At 37.6% G+C, this 20,876-nt stretch overlaps 1 protein-coding gene across 1 annotated transcript in view; it reads right to left on the bottom strand.

Moving 5' to 3' along the window:
• Nucleotides 1-287: 287 nt before the first annotated feature.
• Nucleotides 288-20,876, bottom strand: part of LOC120790036 (E3 ubiquitin-protein ligase HECW1) — a 77,498-nt gene continuing 56,909 nt past the window's right edge. Inside the window, exons 19-29 of the mRNA XM_040127288.1 lie at nt 20,657-20,740; nt 20,380-20,486; nt 17,385-17,499; nt 17,068-17,181; nt 16,315-16,467; nt 15,225-15,323; nt 14,347-14,476; nt 14,104-14,250; nt 12,634-12,748; nt 11,646-11,844; nt 288-7,167 (exon numbers count right to left, since the gene is read on the bottom strand). Of these exons, the coding sequence (XP_039983222.1) occupies nt 7,056-7,167; nt 11,646-11,844; nt 12,634-12,748; nt 14,104-14,250; nt 14,347-14,476; nt 15,225-15,323; nt 16,315-16,467; nt 17,068-17,181; nt 17,385-17,499; nt 20,380-20,486; nt 20,657-20,740 (1,375 nt within the window). The 3' untranslated portion in view covers nt 288-7,055. The remainder of the gene's footprint in view (nt 7,168-11,645; nt 11,845-12,633; nt 12,749-14,103; nt 14,251-14,346; nt 14,477-15,224; nt 15,324-16,314; nt 16,468-17,067; nt 17,182-17,384; nt 17,500-20,379; nt 20,487-20,656; nt 20,741-20,876) is intronic.

Below are 20,876 nucleotides of genomic sequence, written 5' to 3'. Positions count from 1 at the left end.
GATGTCATAAGCATCCTACAGACGACACCGATGCACAGCAAGCCTCCTCAAGCGCCTTGATGAGCTCACTCTATGGGCAAGGGTGAAGATCACGCTGTCAAAGTCACGGAGCCTTTCGATTAGGAAAGGAGTGAGAAGTGACAGCATAGTGTTTGTGCAGAGGGAGAGGAGATTCTACGACTGGCGGAGCAACCTATCCAAAGTCTCAGGAGACAGTACACATCAGAGCTCTTGGACAGACAGACCAAATGCCATCAGCGTAAGAAGACCATAAAATGTGGCTCAAAAGTAAGAGTGGAAGCTCATCTACAGTGGATCACAGCTCAATAACCTTGTGATGAGAACTTTTTGTTAAACAGCTATTTCCAATGTCAAGAAGGAACCTTGAGATCTGATTTGATTGTCAATTTTTAATCCTCATGTCCGTTTTAGTTTTAGTCTGTACAATATATCCACACAATGTCAGCAAAGTAACAAAGTGACCCTTTTATTGAGATTCATACAGTTGTATGGTATGGTCGAGTGTTAGCACAGCCTGAGTATTTAGCAACTCGTTCTCAGACAAAACAGAGCTGTACCTTTCAACTTTATGTACATATGTGTATAATACACAAACAAAAAAAAATGCATGCTCCAGTGTCACCTCTCAGCAAAGTTGCCACCATCCATCCACTCACATATTCCCTTTGTTAAATTCCCTTTTTTAAAATGAAAATGAACAAATAGCTTGAAAAGACACAAATACCAAACTGCTGCTACGATTTGCCACCACCTTACCTTTCTGTAGACATCCCGTGATTTTTTACTTCTCCAAAAGTTTTTTTTCTAGAATATGTAAATATCGGTGTTTAAGATCTACAATGTACTGTATGTATTCACCATATCAACCCAAGAAAAGCAAGACTTCTGTACACTGTCTTTGCATTTTCAACAAATTACATACAAAAATCTCTTATTTTTATGCATGTAATTTGTTGTCAAAAACTGCTCAAAGCACAGTTTACTTGCTGAATACATGTGGCTCGGAAATTTATGACACAGTAAGACACCTATGACATGGAAGAAAAACTCCTGAAAACATTGACAGAACCTAAAAAATTAAACTGACTATGCCACCAGAGACAGTGGTGAATAGTTTGAGAGAAACTGTGAGCTGAATGGAGAAAAAAACAAACACCATGGTAGCACATTTCCTGCACTGAGCGACAGACCAGCTAGCTTAATAGATAATAGAAAAGATACATGTGAAGGCAAACTCTTTGCTTAATGTTTCTTTTCAAATCATCAAAAAAACCGCAAACAAATAGAACATTCAAGGAAAGCTTTAGGACTTCCCTTTACTTATAATTATAATTCAGTATAAATAACAGTACAAAAGATTGTAGAAAAAAAGAGACATGGAATGCAACATAATCACAGCCTTGTCCTCTCGGTTGTAGGGATGCTTAGATAAGGCCTCGCCACTGCCAAGTATGACTGCAGTAGTAACGATCTGACTGCCCAATAAAGTGAGCTTACCACAAAACAGTTATATCTGATTCTGATCAAATTCATTCCTAAATTTCCTTTGCCTAATATTCAAATATATTGTGGTCTATACTCCACCAACAATTAAACAGGAAAATCCTGTGTTCCCTGTTGCTTTTGTAGTGCTCCATTATCCCATATTGATAATTCCTGTGGCCAATGAGCAAATAAAGCACAATTTAGGTGATTTCACACATCATTTGACATGTTTATCTCAGTAGTCCTTCAAGTGAGAATGATAAAAAAAAATTTGAACCTGTGTATTCAACTGCTGTCTAAGAAAATAGTATCACATCATGTGGGGAACAAAGAAGCATGAGATCCGACAGGCTGCTAATGGTTAATTAAAGTTCAGTTGTGGCCACATTCTCTCAGTTGACAAACATCACTGTGTGTGAAAACCTTCAGAGGCATTATCTATCTGTTCCTGACACCCGCCTAGTCCTATTAAGGGTCAGGGGGTGGGGGGCTGGAGCCTATCCTAGCATGCCTTGGGTGGACGACAGGGAGGCAAGCCATACAGGTTGCTAATCTCTTTCAGGGCAAACAAATGCTTTTACCGTTGTTTAATTTAGGCCCTAAGTACCCTTGCCAGACAGCAATGTAGATCTATTGGAGGATTCTGTGAAACCCCAGATAACTTTCACTGACATTTTCTACACCTATTGTCAACAATTAAAAAATCTGAGCTTTATACAATATCTGCGCATGGCATATATAGTGTGGTTAAGGTTAGGGAAAGACTGTTGTCATGGCAATGAACTACGGTTAAGGTGCGGTTAGAGTTAGGCACCTACAGAACTAGGTTAAGTTTTAGGATGATTGGGGTCTCCTGCATTAAAGTTCCACTCCAACCTCCATACCCTTTCCTTTTTGGCTCGCTACTTACAGAGCGCACTACTTCCTACAGTGGCACTCAACATCGGCATTGGACTTAAACTGTGAGGTACTGAATCATCAAGTCCCAGGGGCCATTGGGCTGTATTTCTGGATCAACTCCAGCTGTCATTTAATACATTTTCATTTTTACTCATATACATTCAGGATATGCAACTGTTTTGCTTTTCCTGTACTAGATGCAAAGGGGAGTAGGCCCCAGTCAGATCCAGAAGGGGGATGGTAATCCACTTGAAGATGTTAGGTGACAGCTGGGATTAGACTGCACCAGCTCTTCATAAACCATTACTAAGTTAGATTGTAAAGTCCCTCCTAAGTTCTTAGTAGCTACTAGCCAGTTTCTTACTAGTGATTTACTAAATTAGGTTGCACCACTACATCAACTTCAGTCTTAGCTAGTACATACTTTAATGTGTAAACTTGTTGCTAGGAAACAACTGTAGCGCTGTGCAGTCAAGAGCCATCAACTATGTAAACAGGAAGTAGCTGTAGCAATACAAGATAGCATAACTTACAAAAATTTAATTTAATTTTAGAGATGCAAAACATATCTTTCTGCATAAATTGAGAGATATATGGTTCAGGATACAAAGATTTCATACAATTTATAGTGAGTGGGACACATCCAAGTGAGCTAACCTAATTGATGTCATTTACTAATTTAGTCAAATATTATTGATAAAAGGTTTAGTAATTAGAGGTACATTGTGTTATTTTTGTGAAATGTAATTTAAAATCTTCAAGAACAACATTATAAAACAGCATTTAAGTGTCAGGTTGGTTATGTCGACCATACTCTATTACCTCTTTTACTTTTCAATTTAAATGGCTCAGATATTAGCTAGTCATTTGGTCATTTGGTTCGGCTCACTACACAACAGTTACGCCTGGCAGTTAGTGGGTGTATACATTTGGTAACAACTAATCTCTAAGGATGAACTAATATTTGTGGTGGAATCCGTTTTAATTTACTCCACTTTGTGAACACTTATGTTACAGTTAGGTTAAGTTTGAGCTTACGAACAGCTGGTGCAACCGCCTACAGGGGAGGAATAACTTATAATAGTTTATCTAGCTAGTTTAAAAACTTTACACCAACTAGCACAAACACACAGACGACTTGCATGAATTGACTACAAAAGACCAGAACTAGAAATATTGTCTTATTTATTCCCCACATTCTTCATCCTTGTCCTTCCTTTTTTCCTTATGCTAATAGAGGCTAATGTAGCCTTGTGTCTCTATCCTCAAGCAGAGATGGGGAGCAGGCAACAGAGGTCTGGTAAGCTCACTTCTTTCTAACTTCACACCCCCTAGATTTTTTTTTCATTTTCAAACAGGTAGTTTTCAGACCCAACTGACACTGACTTAACTTGAAGACATTTATCAGACGTTACACAGCTCCCTCTGGAGATACAAAAGGCTTTATACAACTTTTTTCCTATATGCAGTAGTGCACCGCAACACCTGGAAACACAGAAGTGTAAAAATCAGTGGAGTTTCACTTTAGTCTTACAGATCATTCTATGGTTGCAATGACAAACTGCGTAATTACACTTGGGAGGAGTACAGATAATGTATGTGGCTTTGAGCATTTATACTTGGCTTTTTTGATATAAGAGCGATATCTGCCAATGAAGACGGATGAAGTGGCATAATGTAAATGGGGTATCAGAGTTTCCAATAAACCTGACTTGCATTTGGAGTGTAAAAAGAAACCCAGACCAACACGAGGAGAACATGCAAACTATTTTTAAAAAAAACCAATGCAGAGATCTGAACTCAGGAGTTTTCTTGTATGAGGCTCAAGGACAAATCACCAAGCCTCACAAAACCACAGGCCACATACAAGGCAGTAAGTAACTGAGGCACAGTTTCATTACTGGACTAGAGATGTAGACAAAGGGCTGGGAATGCTGAGGGAACACTGCAGTCACTGTCTTAAAGAACATGGCAGACTGTGAGCAGATTTAAGTTAAGGTCTTGACCATTGCATATATTACACTGGTTCATCCAAGGGCCCCTGTCCACATCATAACTTTATACCAGCAGGGCTGGGTTTGCTCAAGAGAAAGATCCAATGAAGCCCTTGAAGACCCATTGGCTGCTTTGTCCCAGTCACGTTGTTTGAGACAGAGGTTCAAATACAGGACTCCATGGTGATGGTACACAGACAGAGAGAATTAGTTCTTTAGCGGAAGACTTGAATAAGAGTACAAGAAGCTCCCATTCAAACAGCATGACCAGGGATGCTGACAGGTGAAGCACCACTCTGGCCAAGAGGATTCATTGAAAGTGCCCTTTAGCCAGTTGGAGTGTCCACATGCCTTCTTTAGTGTCAAGGAATCATGCACTACCTGTTTTCTTGGTCAATGTGATCACAATACAAGAAGCCCTTGTGTTGGAATTGATGGCTACTTTGTTAGAGGAGACATGACATCATTGTCTCTGCTTTTTAAAGCTTTGCAGAACTTGGAGAGACTGTTGGATTTGTTTGTCATTAACATTGCTGTCCATTCAGCGAAGAACATACCGATTTAGGCTTACCTGGACCATATCAATACTTCTTGAGTATCACAACTGGATAAAGTATTGCAGTAGTTACAAAGTCTGTAACTACCCATTAGACCCACGTATTTAAGGGAGTGTACTACACTCTTTACCTGGATTTGCTGACAGTGTACTGTATCTGAATTAGACTAAATGTCAATTGTTTGTGAAATATTCCTATGAAGTTTTCAGTGTGCGAGACCACTCCTATTTCTAAGCACATTCGCAAATTCCTTTAAGACTTTCAGCACTTCTCTATTGTCTCTGTCATTACTGGGGAACTCGCTGAAGAACAGCACTGGCTTTCACGTAATTGACATTGAATTGCTTTAGTTAACTGAGAGCATAATGAGAATATTTATGGATGGCTTAACTATTAAAGACACTGACCTATCCCTTCACTTGTCTAGGTCTCACTAGTAGATCTCACTAGTCATCTTATCAAAATCCTCACCAGTTTTCGGTTCTATTTTCTTATCAATTTACAAGCTTCATCCTTGACTCATTGAATTATCTTCAGACATACTGTATCTATCTGTATTTTGCCTTCACATTTGTCTGATCTGTATCTATCGGCTCTCCTTAAGCACCTTGGAAAGTGCAGGATTCCTTAATCTTTTCCCACAGTTTCTTCACCTTAAATCCAGATGTTAAGTGGTCTGGAAAAAGTAATCCATGCTTCTGTCTCCTCTTTCTTAGACTTCTTCAGCTCTCAAAACTTTTATTTCCCAAATGCCCTCTCCCATCGCTAATGTGCTGCGACTATGGCTCTCACTGGTGCAAACAGACAAGATCTATATAACTTAAGTATCTTTACACTGGTTCTAATTTTAGATGTGATTGTAAGGTTCTACTGATCACCCCTAAGTCATTGAAATGTCTGGTGTCTAACACCAAAGTACATTGCATTTCTTTAATTCCTCACTGCTTTAGATCCCACTTTGAGATCCTCAGGCAGGATCACCAAATTCCAGATAGAATACATAATGATCCTTGTTCTCGGTCCAGTTTAAAAAAGAGACATGATCGTTCCTTTTGCCTCAGGGCTACTAGACTTTTGCATCATATTTTGAACCACTTCTTGAAAGCCACATTTATAGATTATCTGTGTAAGAATAAATAATCTATTATTTTCTGAATGTATAAGAGCAGCAAACCACTTGAGAATCTGTATGCAGGACTTTGCACACATCATTAGCATTCAAGTTTGAATTCACAGAAAAGATTTACAAATTCATAAATTATTTTCTATTAAGAAGACAATATTTTTCAAGTATAATTGTAACTAACTTTGTAACTTTTCCAAATCTCATTTGGTATGTCAAACATGCTTTTATTAATGCTTCTTGTCTCTTATTTTATTTTTGTCTCTGATCCTGTTTCATTTTACTTTATCCATTTCTCTGTTTTTACCGTATATAAGCACGCTGTAGGTTTTATAATTTATTACTTTATTAAATCTTTTCTGTCAATTCAAATTTTACACCCAGGTGTGAGGATAAGTCTAAAGATAAATTCCAACGAATTCTCAAGTATTTAGCTGTCATACTAATGTCTTACTTTTCATGTAAAAGTCTTGTTTTCAGTGCCATTTCGTTTTTTCTTACTGTCTGTATATTTCACTTTATTTGTTGCTGTTAGTTTTTGTTAGCATTTTTATTACTGCAAGTGTTTTTAATCAATGGAATGATGTTGCATTTTGGTAGATGCAGGTGATCTTGATTTCATTTTACTTGCCCTTTCTTTGGGTATGCGTATACCATATATATAATTTTCTTTTTTATAAAGCCAGTGTAGTGTTTCATATTTTTCAGTTTTAATCATAAATATAAAAGTAATTGCAGTCCTGCTGTGGTCTACTAAGTGCTGGGGGCTGTCAGAGTTCTGCATAGCCAACTGAAAGACTTCACGACATAGTACCATAAAAGTGATGTACATATATCCAAATGACCAAAAACTTTGTTGAGTACAATCCTGGTATTTCTTTGACATAAGCCCAGAAGAGCAGCTTTTTTTGCATTTTGGTCCAGCCAGTGTTACACTGAGAGGGATGCAGTGTTGATTTGTCGGTTTTGTCTCTCTCACTCCAGGCCAAACGTGCTCGTTTCCTCCACCGCGATCAGCAGTTTCTCATACAGCATGGTGTATGAAGGGTATGGAGGCAGGTCAAGGCGGTTAAAACAGGTATGAGCCCTGAGAGACAGAGGGACAGGGAGAGAGAAGGAGAAACAGGCAGTCTGTTAGACATTACAGAGTGTTATGGCTAGAAGGAAATACCTGAAGCTCACATCATATTTTCCTTTTTTTATTTTTTATTTTTTTAAATTCACTTTGAAAAAACATTTAGGAGGATCAAGGACACCAGCACAAGATTTTTCAGTATTCATGGTTGCTTTTATTGTCTACTGCATAAAAACATGTCATAAAAAGACACTTAAAAAGGAACAGCTTGATTTTGGGAAATACACTTGATTGTTTTCTTGTGAAAACTGGATGAGAAGATCGATGCCACTCATGTCTGTACAGCAGGGTATGTTTAGGCAGTAAATTGTTGTCTTTTAAACCAAAAACAAAACAAAAGAAAACAAAAAAAAGGAAAAAGAGCCGTTTTTCCTTTTTTAATTTCTTTGTGTTGAATTGAAAAATGAAGAAAGGTAGACAGGTGACATAGAAGTAAAATTAAATATATCGAAATAAAAGCCAAGAGGATTGAACGGCCACTATTAAAGTGTAACATTATGCAATGTTGGAAGATGGATAGATAGATAGATAGATGCTGTAAATGCATACACAGGCTACATAAAAAAAGATCTATTTTGTTTTGTTCTTTTAACTTAGACATGAAATATGTTTTATCCAAAAAAGTGTATGATATATTAAAAAGTTATGCAGAGTGAATTAGTAGCCTTATTAATTATGGTGCATATGGAAATAGCCTGTCTGGAATTTATCAGTCCTAAACTGACAGTACAGATAAGACTATGATCATGGGCGCCTAGTTATAGTTAAAATAGGGGGTGCAGGATTAGGGACGGGTGAGGGGAGGTATGGCAGGAAATTTTTCATTTTTTAAAACCAGAGGGTGCCATTTTCATGCAATATAGAGCCTTCAATCATGACCAATAAAGCTGCTCTTTCAATATTACGCTCAGCTTCTATTGCACTTTTATATAATAAAAACTAGTTTTTCATTGTGGTCTGTACTTTCAGCAGTGAGTGACAGATAAACTGTTGTCTTAGCGTGTACATAATACATATATTGACCAAGTTTGTTTGGATGAATTGTAAAACTATGTAACTCATATGCCTAAATTAATTTTCAAAATGACACACCCGATCGGAAACGGATCAAAGGACAATTAGAGCCTTGCTAACCTGGATCTTGTCTAGGCCGAGAGAGACTCCAGCGGCAGGGTGCCACAACACAAACGGCTATAGTAAACAAGTGATAATGTAACCTCATGTTAGATTGGATATTGGATACAAAAATGGTAATAAGTGACACTCAATAAGAACTGTCTGACATGCTGCTTTTGTGACCATAATTTCTTTATATTCAATTTGAAGGCTAAATTAAATAAATTAAACAACGGACGGTAAAACAGATAAGTGTTATAGAGTAGCCTACTCTCAGTGGGCAGATAACAGTGAAGAGTGTAAAATCTATGAACAGATTAGTCAGTCTTATAAAAAGGTACATTCTCCCATTGGGCCAACTTCTAGTCCATGAAATAATAGTGAAATTAAAATATTCCCAATCATTCTGGGGACCCCCTGGAAGTCCCTCAAGGACCCCTGGGTCCCCGGACCCAACTTTGAGAAACACTGTTATAGACTTTTAGCCTATTATTCAGGACCAGTATTGGGCAGTAGCCTAATGGATTACAACAAATTACTAATTACATCTCTCTCTCTCTATTTTTTGCAAACACCAAAACTGTACTGTTTCTTTGAATTTGGTTTTGTCATGTTTTTTTTTTTTGTTTCAAATGAAAAAAACACGACCCGCCTGAGCCCACGTGGACCCGGCAGCCAGTTAGCTTAGCCTAGTATAAAGTTAACAGGACATAAAAAACTTGCCTGGCTCTGTCTAATGGTAAGAAAATCCACCTACTGCACCTATAAAGCTCACTAATTAACATGTTGTATCTCGTTGGTTTAATCCGTAAAAAAACCAATCTACCTATAGTTTGCTAACATTTGTCACCGTAAGCTACTGGTCTCACTAGACCAAATAAGGCTTTAGCAGCAAAGCCACTGCATGTAATGAACAAAGCAAGTTTTGTTTTAACCTTTATTGCTGACAAATTAATTTTTTAATTTGCGAGTAGAAGAACATGTTATTTCTTCTTTCAAAAGTTATAGTTCCCCTTAACACCACCTCCACTGTGTCAACACAAACACACACAGGGACAAACTCCACTATCTCTAAAACAATTATTATTAGTAGACCTATAGTATACTATAATGGTTGATGCTAAAATTTCCAATGTCCACAAAGTCAAACTCTGGCACATCTGTTTCTGCTGAGCGGGCTCACATATGAACTGCCGTTTAATGCCCTACTGTAAGGTCAGAGGAACACACGCTATTACAATATCACATCTACTTACACTGCAGAGGAGGAAAATACTAAAATAGCTCTTCTGCTGAGTTGGTGCCTTGTTGTGAGCTGATGTGGGCAATATCAGAGCATTTATATAAAGCTCCAAGTGCCAGTACTGAAATAATACAAAAGCATAGCTTTGCACAAAATACACAAGGTGACATTTTGTGGTTTGAGCACTTACTGCTGTTTACATCTCTAATTCAATTTCAGTGGCTGTTATGACTTTTAAACTGAATGTTTCAGTGATCTGAGTGACCTTCACTGCCTGCTGAATATTATAAAAAATGCAGTCAAAAATGTTGAAAATAGCTTTTGTTTAATCCCAAATAGTTTTATTTTACAAGATAAAAGGCGGTTGTGAAAGCTGAGTTATGCTGAATTTGACAATTTATGGATTAGCTGATTTAAAGAAAAGTATTGGCTACTGTTCTTATGATTGATTAATTGTAATTTTTAAGTGATATTTTAAATAGAAATCCGATTCATTCAAGCTCTCAAATGGGAGAGTTTGTCTTTCATCACAGTAAATGGAATATTTTTGGGTTTTGGACTGTTGGTTGAAAAAAAACAAGACATTTGATTAGGTCACCTTCTGCTCTAGGACACTGCAATGGACATTTTGCAATGTATTTGATGTTTTATAGACCAAACAATGACAATTGAGAAAATAAATGGCAGATTGATCGATAACAAAAAAGACTTAGTTGCAGCAGTGATACATTATTCATTTTCCTGATGACACCGTCACACAGGTAGAGATTACATTAGGTAGTTCACATACTGTATTTCATATCATACTAAAATAATATGCTGAGATTGTATTGTGAGGTAGAATTACATAGTTTTAATGTTTCAACAAAGTCATCACATGACTGATAATTTAAATGAGGTATTCCCAAATTTCAGAATTACGCTTTGGAATCAAAAGAAAACACATCCACACTCCAGTATTTGCATTATTTAATTATTAAAGTAAGCTTCGGTCAGGGATCTTCATGCATCCTCTTTGATTTAAAAGTTTGACAATAAAGATACTTGTTTCAGATTTTCTTCAGTAGCTCATATGTTTCTGTATGTCCACCCCAGAGGACTGCTGCTATGTCTGGTCTAGACGCAATTCTAGTTTTCGAAGGCCAGATATACTGCACATGGACCCTGGTGGACAATGGCAGTTGACTAAATTTATCTAACCCGGACTCTTGTGGCTACCAAACACAGCCTTTATTAGTCTTTCAAAACTAGAGATTCAGCTGTCCTGTAGAAAAATGCTGCCTCAGTTGTATTTGGTTCAGATAAGAACAAAATGTACTTTTATAAACAGCTAGTTTCTACAATAAATCAGTTAAGAGCAATAATGGTCAACTGTAAGACAACTAAAAAACTGTCAGGTGTTGAAAGGATAAAGCTGGTGTGATTCTGTGTTTTTTTATGTCCACAAATCCCATGAAAAGAACAAAACCTAGTTGTTAGTTCATCTCTCAATACTTTTTGACTTCCCTGTCTTGCCTGTAGCTCTCAGCTCCAAGCCCATTGAAAGCATTCAGAAATGGGTCACAAAGCCATACTTTCACTTTTTAAAAACCTTCAGCCAGACACTGCAGTTTTTAGAAAACGTGACTCAAACAGGAGAAAATTGTGCATTTATTGTTTGTGACTTTAAGCAGCAGATTATTCCACATTTGGTGCTCTAGCAAGTATTTCCTGTAGCTTTGAGGTGTATCTGGGATTGAGTCACAATAAACTACAGTTTGTGTTATCATGGTAATAAAAGGAACATATCACCCAGTGCAACGGTGAGGCTCACTGATGTCTTTAATAGTTTTTTTGACAACAATGGATCAGTTTATTATTGTTTTTTTTTTAAGGATTTGTTGACAATATGTCAAATATAGGGTATCACTAGCCTTATCCTTTAAGAACAGCAAAACGTTACCTTCTTATCCTTGTGATTGGTTTATTCAAACATACATACACAAAACACTCCAGGTCATGTGGACTGAACTTGAGTTTTGTGCTGTGAGCGTGCCAAGATAATGAGTGAAGGCAGAAAAAGGTTAGATACCTGGGTAGTGATGTGACTTTACCCCACTTCTCGATGCAGAAGCGTCGGAGGCCATTGGAACCCCGCAGGGCGGCGAAGCCTTCGTAGGGCACGCTGGATGTCCCTGTGACAAACTGCAGCAGGCGTAGGCGCTGCTCATTGTTGAACCGCTCCACGGCGGCCCAGAACCACCGCATCACTATGTGACCGTCGTGGTAACCTTAGAGTCAGGGAGTTAACACGTGACATCAGAATCAACTCAGGTAAAGGGCTTTACATAGACAAGTGTAGCATCTCCATTTCTATATACATTTGTAATAAAACAATTGTATGTAATTTGTAATTAAATGTAACTATAAAAGCTTATAACCTTTACCTCACTCACTACTACTGAAGCATCCAATCAGTATAGTTTGTAATATCTAAACTGGAAAAACTCAATTCAGACATTTTATTAATTTGAATTAAAAAGAAGTTGCTGTTGTTGATCTATCAGGGTCCAGTATTGTGTAGATTAGTTCACAATACTGGAGACCAGTACTTAATTATTTTGTTTTCTATAATTTTTATGGTCAATTTCCATCTTTACTAGAAAGCTGAAAGGAAACTCTCAATGAATAGGTGACTTTTTTCTGAAAGAACAGTTCAACATTTTGGGAAATGTGCTTATTTGCATTCTTATCAAGAGTTCATACCATTCACATATATGTACAGTGAAGCTTTGTATAATGATTGTATTAAAGTTTGACATACACACACAAATTTATACTTCTTTGTATTTCTGTCTTTTATCTTTCTTCCTAGCCTCTTACTCCTAATCTTAACCATCACAACTGAATGCCTAACCCTAAAACCAAGTCTTAACCTTCAAACAGCCATTTAAACATTTTAATGTAAACAAAGCTGTCGGACTCCAGAAGTATAGTAGGCTTCTGGTTTATAGTAAAAAATAAACCCACACAAACACACACGCATACACACGCAAACACAGACACCAACACAAACACACCTCCTCTGTACTCTGTGTTGCTCCTCCAATCACTCAGGTCGATCTCAACTGTCCCGGCGATAACCAGCTCCAGCTCCCGTGCATCGAACACGGACACCAGCCTGGAGTCTACCACCTCGGATGGAGAAAAACAAAGACAGGTAAATGTTTCAGTTGCCTTAAGTGTGTGGTTGCCTTCATGTGTACGCATGTGTGTATTATGATGTTTTCACAGTCATATCGCAGCCTAAATGAACTAAGTTACCTCACAGTTCAAAGCAGTTACTCTGGAGGTGTTGACATAATCTTTAAGGGTTTCACTGTGAATTATAACTTAGCACTTGTGTCTTATTTTGTAGGGTTTTGTTTAAAATACTGCTTCCTCCAGCTGGATACAGTAGGCCTATGATCTTATTGTTGTATTACTGAATGAGAAAAAAAATGTTTTCCCATTACCTTCCAATGTTTTTGTTGTATTTTTTAAACTTTTTAGCTTTCTTCTGTCAGATTGTTAAATTTTTTACTTGTAACTTTTTTTAAACTGTGCCCTCTCTAAACATGCTAGTAAGAGTTTTTTTTCCCTCAAGGAGAAGCTTTGTAGTAAGTGTAGTGTTATGTGTTTTCATTCAGCAACGCTATTATTGCACAGCAACTGCAAGGTCCCATTGTAAGCTGGTAAGCACAGTAAGCTGGTAGGGACCAGCTTACTGTGCTGAAGCCAGCCGGCATGGTAACCAGAACAAAGGACATCCCCACAGAAATCAAGAAGGACACACAGAGGATGCAGAGGAGGAATGAAGAGATGAAAGAGCTGGGTCCAGACAGCAGATGTACTGATTCAGAAGAGGAGATTCAAGCTCCATCTCCCTTCATGTCATCATGGGCAATTTGAGATCACTGGACAATAAGTGGACGAGCCAGCGGCTCTTGTGAGGAATCGGAGGGACTTCCGTGAGTATAGTGTTGTGTTTCTCAGACATGGTTACAGGAAGATACTCTGGATCTCATCCTTACCATTGACGGCAGCCATGAATAAATCTGAGAGCGGAAAGAAAAGAGGAGTCGGGCGTGCTGTTTTTATTCACAACAGATGGTGCCACCATGGTCACTTTACTGTAAAAGGAACGTTTCTGCAGCTCAGACACTGAACTGTTAGCCGTGGCCATACTACATACCCAGGGAGTTCTCACATGCCACCTTGGTTTTTGTTTAAAACCCCCCCCAATAACCTGGCAACTGGTTGTGATATCGTCCACTCTGCTGCCACCTGTGTTTTTTTCACATTTGCATTTGTACATTTTTCTATTCACTTACTGTGAATTTATTATTGTTACTTTTTATATAGCTGTTTTTACTTTTATACTTCCTCTTTTCTAACTGCATGTTGAGCAACTGTAACAAAACAATTTCCATGCGGGGATCAACAAAGTTTTTCTGATTATGATTTTGAAAATCACTTCATGGTGTTTTCACCATCTCAGAGTTGTTTACCTCGTAAAAGCCTCTGACCAGTGCCTCAGTCTGCTGCACCACTCCTCTCTCCACCCTCCATTTGGCCATTCGCTCTATATAATCCTTCTTGTTCTTCTCAGTCACCTGCAGGTGGGAACCACCTGACTTCAACTCCCGCTCCGTCACCTAGCAACACAGGAAGGGTCTAGTTAAAGGTAAGTTATTAAATTAGTAAAGTGAATGTTTGCTATTGATGGAATACACACACATACACAAGCTGACCTGGCCAAAGACTTCCTCATTGACGGTGAAGGTGAGGTCCAGGATGTCTGTGATGTCGTTGTCTTTCATCCACTGCAGAGACTGGTGGAACTCCTCGTCCAGATACTCCAGATCAGACAGGTCTGTTGGCCTATAAGACACACAGGGCTCACACATGCAACCAACCAAGCTACTGTATATATAACACACTGGTATAAAATGCTTTTCTACTAATCTGTTAGCTGGAGCCCTTTCATGTCAGACTTATTAAAAATAACTCAGAAAAGAGGAACCGTAAGTTATAGCCTGTGCAGTGGAATCTACGTGTTTGACCAAGATAATTTCATGTTGAAAAACGAATTCAATCTTGGTATGGCAAATGTCGAAATACTACAATACCCATGAACCCCGTCCACTGTTACTGTGCAGAAAGGCGAGTCAGAGGCTAAATTCAAAAAGCTTCAGCATTGCAATTGGCGCAAACACAAACAAATCATGCCTGCATAGTTATCGGATTCATCCAAACTTGTTCCGGAATCCGAAAAGGTAAATGATTCAAGTTGCAGATGTATGATCAGTCTTTTTTTTTTTTTTAAAAACGGTGTTATCTAGGACTTCTGCTTGCTGTGAACAAATAATAGAATTTTAAGCATGTGTTTTACTAATATACCACTTCAAAACTATACACTAAGATTAAGATTTCAGCAGAGTTTTCATGTGAATACTGTGTATATGCACCTCTTTGTGCAAGAATGTCTATAGGAAAACAAAGTCTACACACACAGCAATTACATTTAGTGTTTCGGAATTCATACGTTTTCTTCTATTGTGTTTACCTCTGAAATGAAAGTGAAGAAGTAAATGACACATGATAAATGTTGGGGTGTGTGTGTACTGACAGTCTGAGCAAGGCCTTGTAGAATGGTCTGGTGAAGAAAGCATCCAGCAGGTACTGGTGGATCAAAGCCAGGCCCAGGATACGACCACTGAAACGGAACCTGGACACACAAACACACGAAAATTTGCAAGAAATCAGTAAACTAAAACTTAGACACTAACATGTCCATTTTGCCTCTCTCTCACAGACCAATATCAGTCTGTCCAACAAAACGCATCAACATTCAACCCTAAGGAAAAATAACTTTAATGGGACTTTAATCCGTCTAACACAACATATATTAAAGGCTTAATCTGCAATCAGTACAGTTCCATCATCCATTACATTTATATATTAAGTAATAAATATTCCAATCTCGCTTGTAATTGAGGGTACACTGTAATAAATAAGAATCTGCAATTCTTCAAATGGTAGGATCATCAAGTGGTTTAATCTCTTTAACAGAGAGCAAGCAGCTACACAAAACTCATTCTATCACATAAAAGTAATGATATTGTCACCTCCAATCAATAAGGAATTTCAACTCTATCATGGCATGTACAGAGTACAGTTTGATTGGTTTTTCACCTGTGACATACAACCAATCCGATAATGCTGCAGACGGGACTCTGAGCCAGACTACAAGCAGTTACCTTTCCAAACCTTTCAGAGAGGGGTGGCTGAATCAGAGCCAAAAGGAGCACATTTTTAATTTACTGACTTAATTGGCAATCAGATCAGACAAAATAATGATTCTGATAACTGGAAAAATGGTTAATATCAGATCAGAAGCAAATCCCTATAATTTATTCACTATGAACTTTCATATTTTTCAAAGATTCATTTGTTTATTTTAATTGCATTTTTGCTTTTTGGATAGCGTGACAGTGAATGTACAGGTGAGAAACATGGGGTAACAGGATACAACAAAGGTCACCGGGCCAATAATTGAAATGGGTATGGATCTTTGTTTTGTGCAAAAAAATTAGACAACCGGGATACACAGTTTTTTTATCATCATCATCAACATCAATACACTGGTCAGTAATTTTATTGTTTCATATAACACTGATTCATTGTGTGTGAGTGTGTGTGGGTATTGTGCAGCCTACCATTCCAGATGGTTCTCAACAAATGCTGACATGGGGCTGATTTGAACGGTGTAAGTGTCGTTGGCTGAGTATTCAAACAGACCGTAGTACGGATTAAACAATTCCTGAGACAAGAGGAAAAAGAACTCTCTGGATGGACCACTGTAATCCAACCTGAAGAGACAAGAGGAGGACATAGAGGGGAAGGATTTTTACATATTACGTACATGGTATATTTGGTCAATTAAACTGATACTATAACCTTCTCTTGGCTTATTAAAAAAAAAAAAAAAAAAGTGGTCTATTTGACCATCTCTGCCAAAAGTTGACAAAATAGTTTCATTAATTGAACATAATATTTTGGATACACAAAATTTAAAGCAGCAACTTTCAGCCACTTGGGCACAGCAGACAAGCTGTAACACAACAGTCACATGAATGTAAGTCCAACATTCACTCTACTTTTCAGCTCTGTTTTGTTCATTGATTTTATAAGAACCTTTTCACTGAAAAACAAAACAATGAGCTGAATCAGTCCAAATAGCTGAGTGGAACTACAGTGTTGAGTAAGTTGAGTTTTTCTTTGTTTGTTCATCACTAAAAGTGAACTCACCGTTGCTTTATGGACACAAAAAATCTGAAATACTATTACACCTACAGCATATAAATCATGCATACTGGTAAAAGACCAAACATGTGCCCACATACACATAACATCACTGGTCATGTGTATGTGTGCACGCATTTGCTGGTGTGTCTGTGTGTGTATCTCACCCCTCCTCCCCCAGGAAGGTGACGTAGAGTTTGTTCCTCTGCAGCTCTTTGCGGGAGTACGCCATCACCTGGTTAAAGGTTCCTTCCAGCAGATGTTCTCTCCTGATCAGCAACCTACAACACCCATGACAGATCACACATTACACCGGAACTACTTGTTTTTTAGAAATACTTAAATAACTTACTATTATATCTGCTGTAACTGCTGTAATCGAATGAGAGCATATAATAATACAATATTAGGGCTACTGATCATTCAGTTTTATTTTGATGGTACAATAAGTTGTTTCATTTATGTAATTTGCAACCAGTCTTACTTGATCTTCCCTGGTCCTTGGCCATAGCCCTTGGCTTCTAATTTCCTGTAGAAGTTTCTTAGTTTGGCTTCAAAGTCTCTGCGGTAAGGAGCTGGAGCCCTGGACCTCTGCAAGCCTACACACACAGACAGAACAGAAAAGAACACATAAAGAAAGGACAAGAAAATATAAAACAGAAGAAGAAAAATTAAAAGAGAAGTTAATATAAAAACACTGCAGGTTTAATATGAGACAAAATATTTCAAATGTTAAATGTTAATAAAACTTTGCTGACAAGGATCACCAATGTGTGCAATACGTTGATGAGTTTTTAATTTTGCTATAAGTTTAGCAGCTGCATTACAGCTAGACACAGAAATTATGAAGCCCAAATGTGTTCATTATATAAATAAAAAATATGTTATGAAATAAACAATCACATGAATAAATAGACAAATTATACATTATAACCATGGTAAATTTGTAAAGCAATAAAATAAACTTTTATAAATAAACTGATAAAAAATTTTAAACTACTAACATTTTTTCTTCTTTTTCATAATGCCGTATTTCATCACAAAGCTTTTGTCCATCGATCAAGAGCACGACTGTGCTATTTGTGATAGGCAGTTTAATAATTCTGACTAATTTTGAAATAATAACCAGTCAAAAGAACAAGCAAAGTTGTTGATCGCTTCAAAAAAATAAAAGCAGGATGAAACATTTCATACCAATGAGGTGAGTGACATTTTTAAAAATTTTAAAATTTTATGACACTATACTATAAAATTTGTTCATATTTATTCATATATTTATTTCATAATATCTAATTTATTTCATATTGAACACTTTGGGAAAATCCTTTTCTAACTGAACTCTGAGGACAAGGAGTTACAGCAGGTTAGCTGAGTTTAAATAAAAGTGCGGGCCACATTTACAAGATCTGCAAGGGAGGAGATTACGTAATTCGGTCTATGTCTATATTCTCCAGCAACAAGTCAGGAAAAATGGAGGTAATCCAAATTGAAAAACACCAAAAAGAATCACCTTATTAATTGATTTTTTTTTACGTGAATATATTTACAATCTATAGGATGACAAATCTGCTGAAACATTTTGGCATAAGGCCTTCCTCAGAGTAATTTTACCTAATCCATCTTTGGATATAGCATGATTACACACTGTTAGACCCTCAGACAGTTGAATGAAAGTTCAAAGTCCAAATTATAGACCACATATTTCATATTAATTACAATCCTAATGAATGAATTTGAGATAATTTCAGCTTTAACTAATGCGTTTTCCTTGCATATAAGTCAAACCCCGGATGGTATCGTTCTAACATAGAAGAAAGACCCTCTGGGTCAAAGACTCATTCAATCTGCTTTGTACAAGGATGGGATTGTCTTTTTCTGAGTGTTCTGGAAAAAATAATCCTCCTTAGGTGTCCTGATTGCCAAGAGTCTTAAGACTCTGACCATGTAGTCATGATGCCCTTGGTTTGAGTCTAGTCAGGGTCTATTGTTGCATGCCATTCCCCCAGCTCTTTCATATTCCAAAAGGCAATTAAAAACTGGACTGACCTATGATGGATCTTTCTTACAGTGAGACAGAGTGATGCGGATCAGTTCAGCTGAGCTCACAACATCTCACTCTGTTTTTCCAGGTCAGGTTTCCACAAAGACAATAGCTCAACTAATGAATGAAGCACAATTACAAGCCAGGCTTCCCTGCTGTGACCCAATTTCCCTTTATAGAACCTTCCATCAATAACTTCTATACCCCAACACACACACACACACACACACACACACCCCCCACTCTGTCAAACAGCAATGATTACTGTTATGGGGTTTCTATGTGCGTGTACATTAGTGTATATGTATTTCTAACAGAATCCAGATAGCATGCTAGATTAGTGTGCATCTTTAATGCCAACAGGGCTGGAAAGTATATCGAATGGCTGTCCCACTTCACTTTTATATGTGGGTAACTATCTGCCCACTGGTTCCTGTGACTGCAAACACTGTGGCTTCAATTACAGGGAGATAAAACACATATGTAGCCGAAGGATGTGTCTGGAACCAGGGGCTGAAAACTTCAAAAATCTCTAAATCTGCAATCCAGGAAAATTCAAAATCACTAACTTGTATTACTACCACCATTAAGTTCTGCTGTCCCAGCTACCCACTGACTGAATCTGTTATGAACATGTAATGAATTATGAAGTAACCTACTGTTCTCTGCATGCATAGTATACATTATTCTACGATGTAACCAAAATGTGATTCTCAACAAGGTAAATTGTAGTGACATTAGAGGATGGTGACAGTAGACAACACTGCTACAACTGGCAGCTGCGATACAGACAGCATTGCCAAATATTATGGCTATTATAGCGTAAACTAAGGGGTTTCTGCAGGTTCACTAAGTTATTTTTAATATAACTAATATAAATTGACTGTTAAAGACCTTTTTAATATCACATAGAATACAAATTAAAACCTGTTTCACAATCATACAAGCCAAAGTATGAACATATGATGTAAAACAAGTATGGGCAATACAGTCTAGAATTATTTTTCATTATATCACATTTTTCAGTGTATAACAATAATTTTTAATATCATTTATCGAATTAATGCAAACTGGACCTAGATAAGTGGTAGGAAATGGATGGATGGATTAATCACTTAAAATGATTCATTCTTTTATGTTTTTTTATAAAATTAACAGTAGCTTCCTAGTTCCTGTAGTTAGCAGAGGTGACAGTGTTACAACTTGACAAAAACATTGATTGAATTCCTATAGCCCTGTTATAAGATGTTTTCATTCACTCTCTGGCTATTTAAAGAAAATGGTTTAGCTTTAATGGAACTATGTGCTTGACATCTGTCACCTCTCTGTAATAACAAGTAATAACTATTACATTAATAACAAGTACAGGAATATTTCATGCTTCATGTCAGGCAAAGTGAAATCCAGACGCCTGTAATTGGCAGGCTGGAGGACCTACCAGGAGAGTTCTGTGGTGAGGAGGCGGGTGAACAGCGAGGAGAGAAGTTGAAGCCGGGGTGGATGGGGTGAGGTGGAATATAAGACATGATTTCCTCTTCAAATAAACTGCAGGAACAGGAGACGGAAAAGCAGAGAAGACATTATTTCACTGCATTACAAAGAGTCCAAGCATAAGTCAGAGGTATGATTTCAGTCATTTGTGAGGACATTGCCGTAAAGAAACTAGATGCTGGGTTGGTACTGGGTTTAGTTTCGAAGTCAACGATGTTCTTTACCTTAACAAGATGACCAGGTCTGCATCACATGACAGCTTTTCCACCCCCTGGGTACCTTCTGTTCGGATGTAGTGGATCTTCTCCCTGAACAGTCAGCAAAACAAGAGTCCAATTCAATCACGTGTACATACAAGTAAATATCTGGGGTACTGAGACCCGCTCTGTCTGAATTTTTGAGCTCTGTCACCAAGAAAGATGTAACCGTACTCATGAAAGTAAA

Source organism: Xiphias gladius, chromosome 5 (assembly GCF_016859285.1).
Source record: "Xiphias gladius isolate SHS-SW01 ecotype Sanya breed wild chromosome 5, ASM1685928v1, whole genome shotgun sequence".
NCBI lineage: Eukaryota > Metazoa > Chordata > Actinopteri > Istiophoriformes > Xiphiidae > Xiphias > Xiphias gladius.
This window is presented reverse-complemented; position numbering and strand designations above follow the sequence as displayed.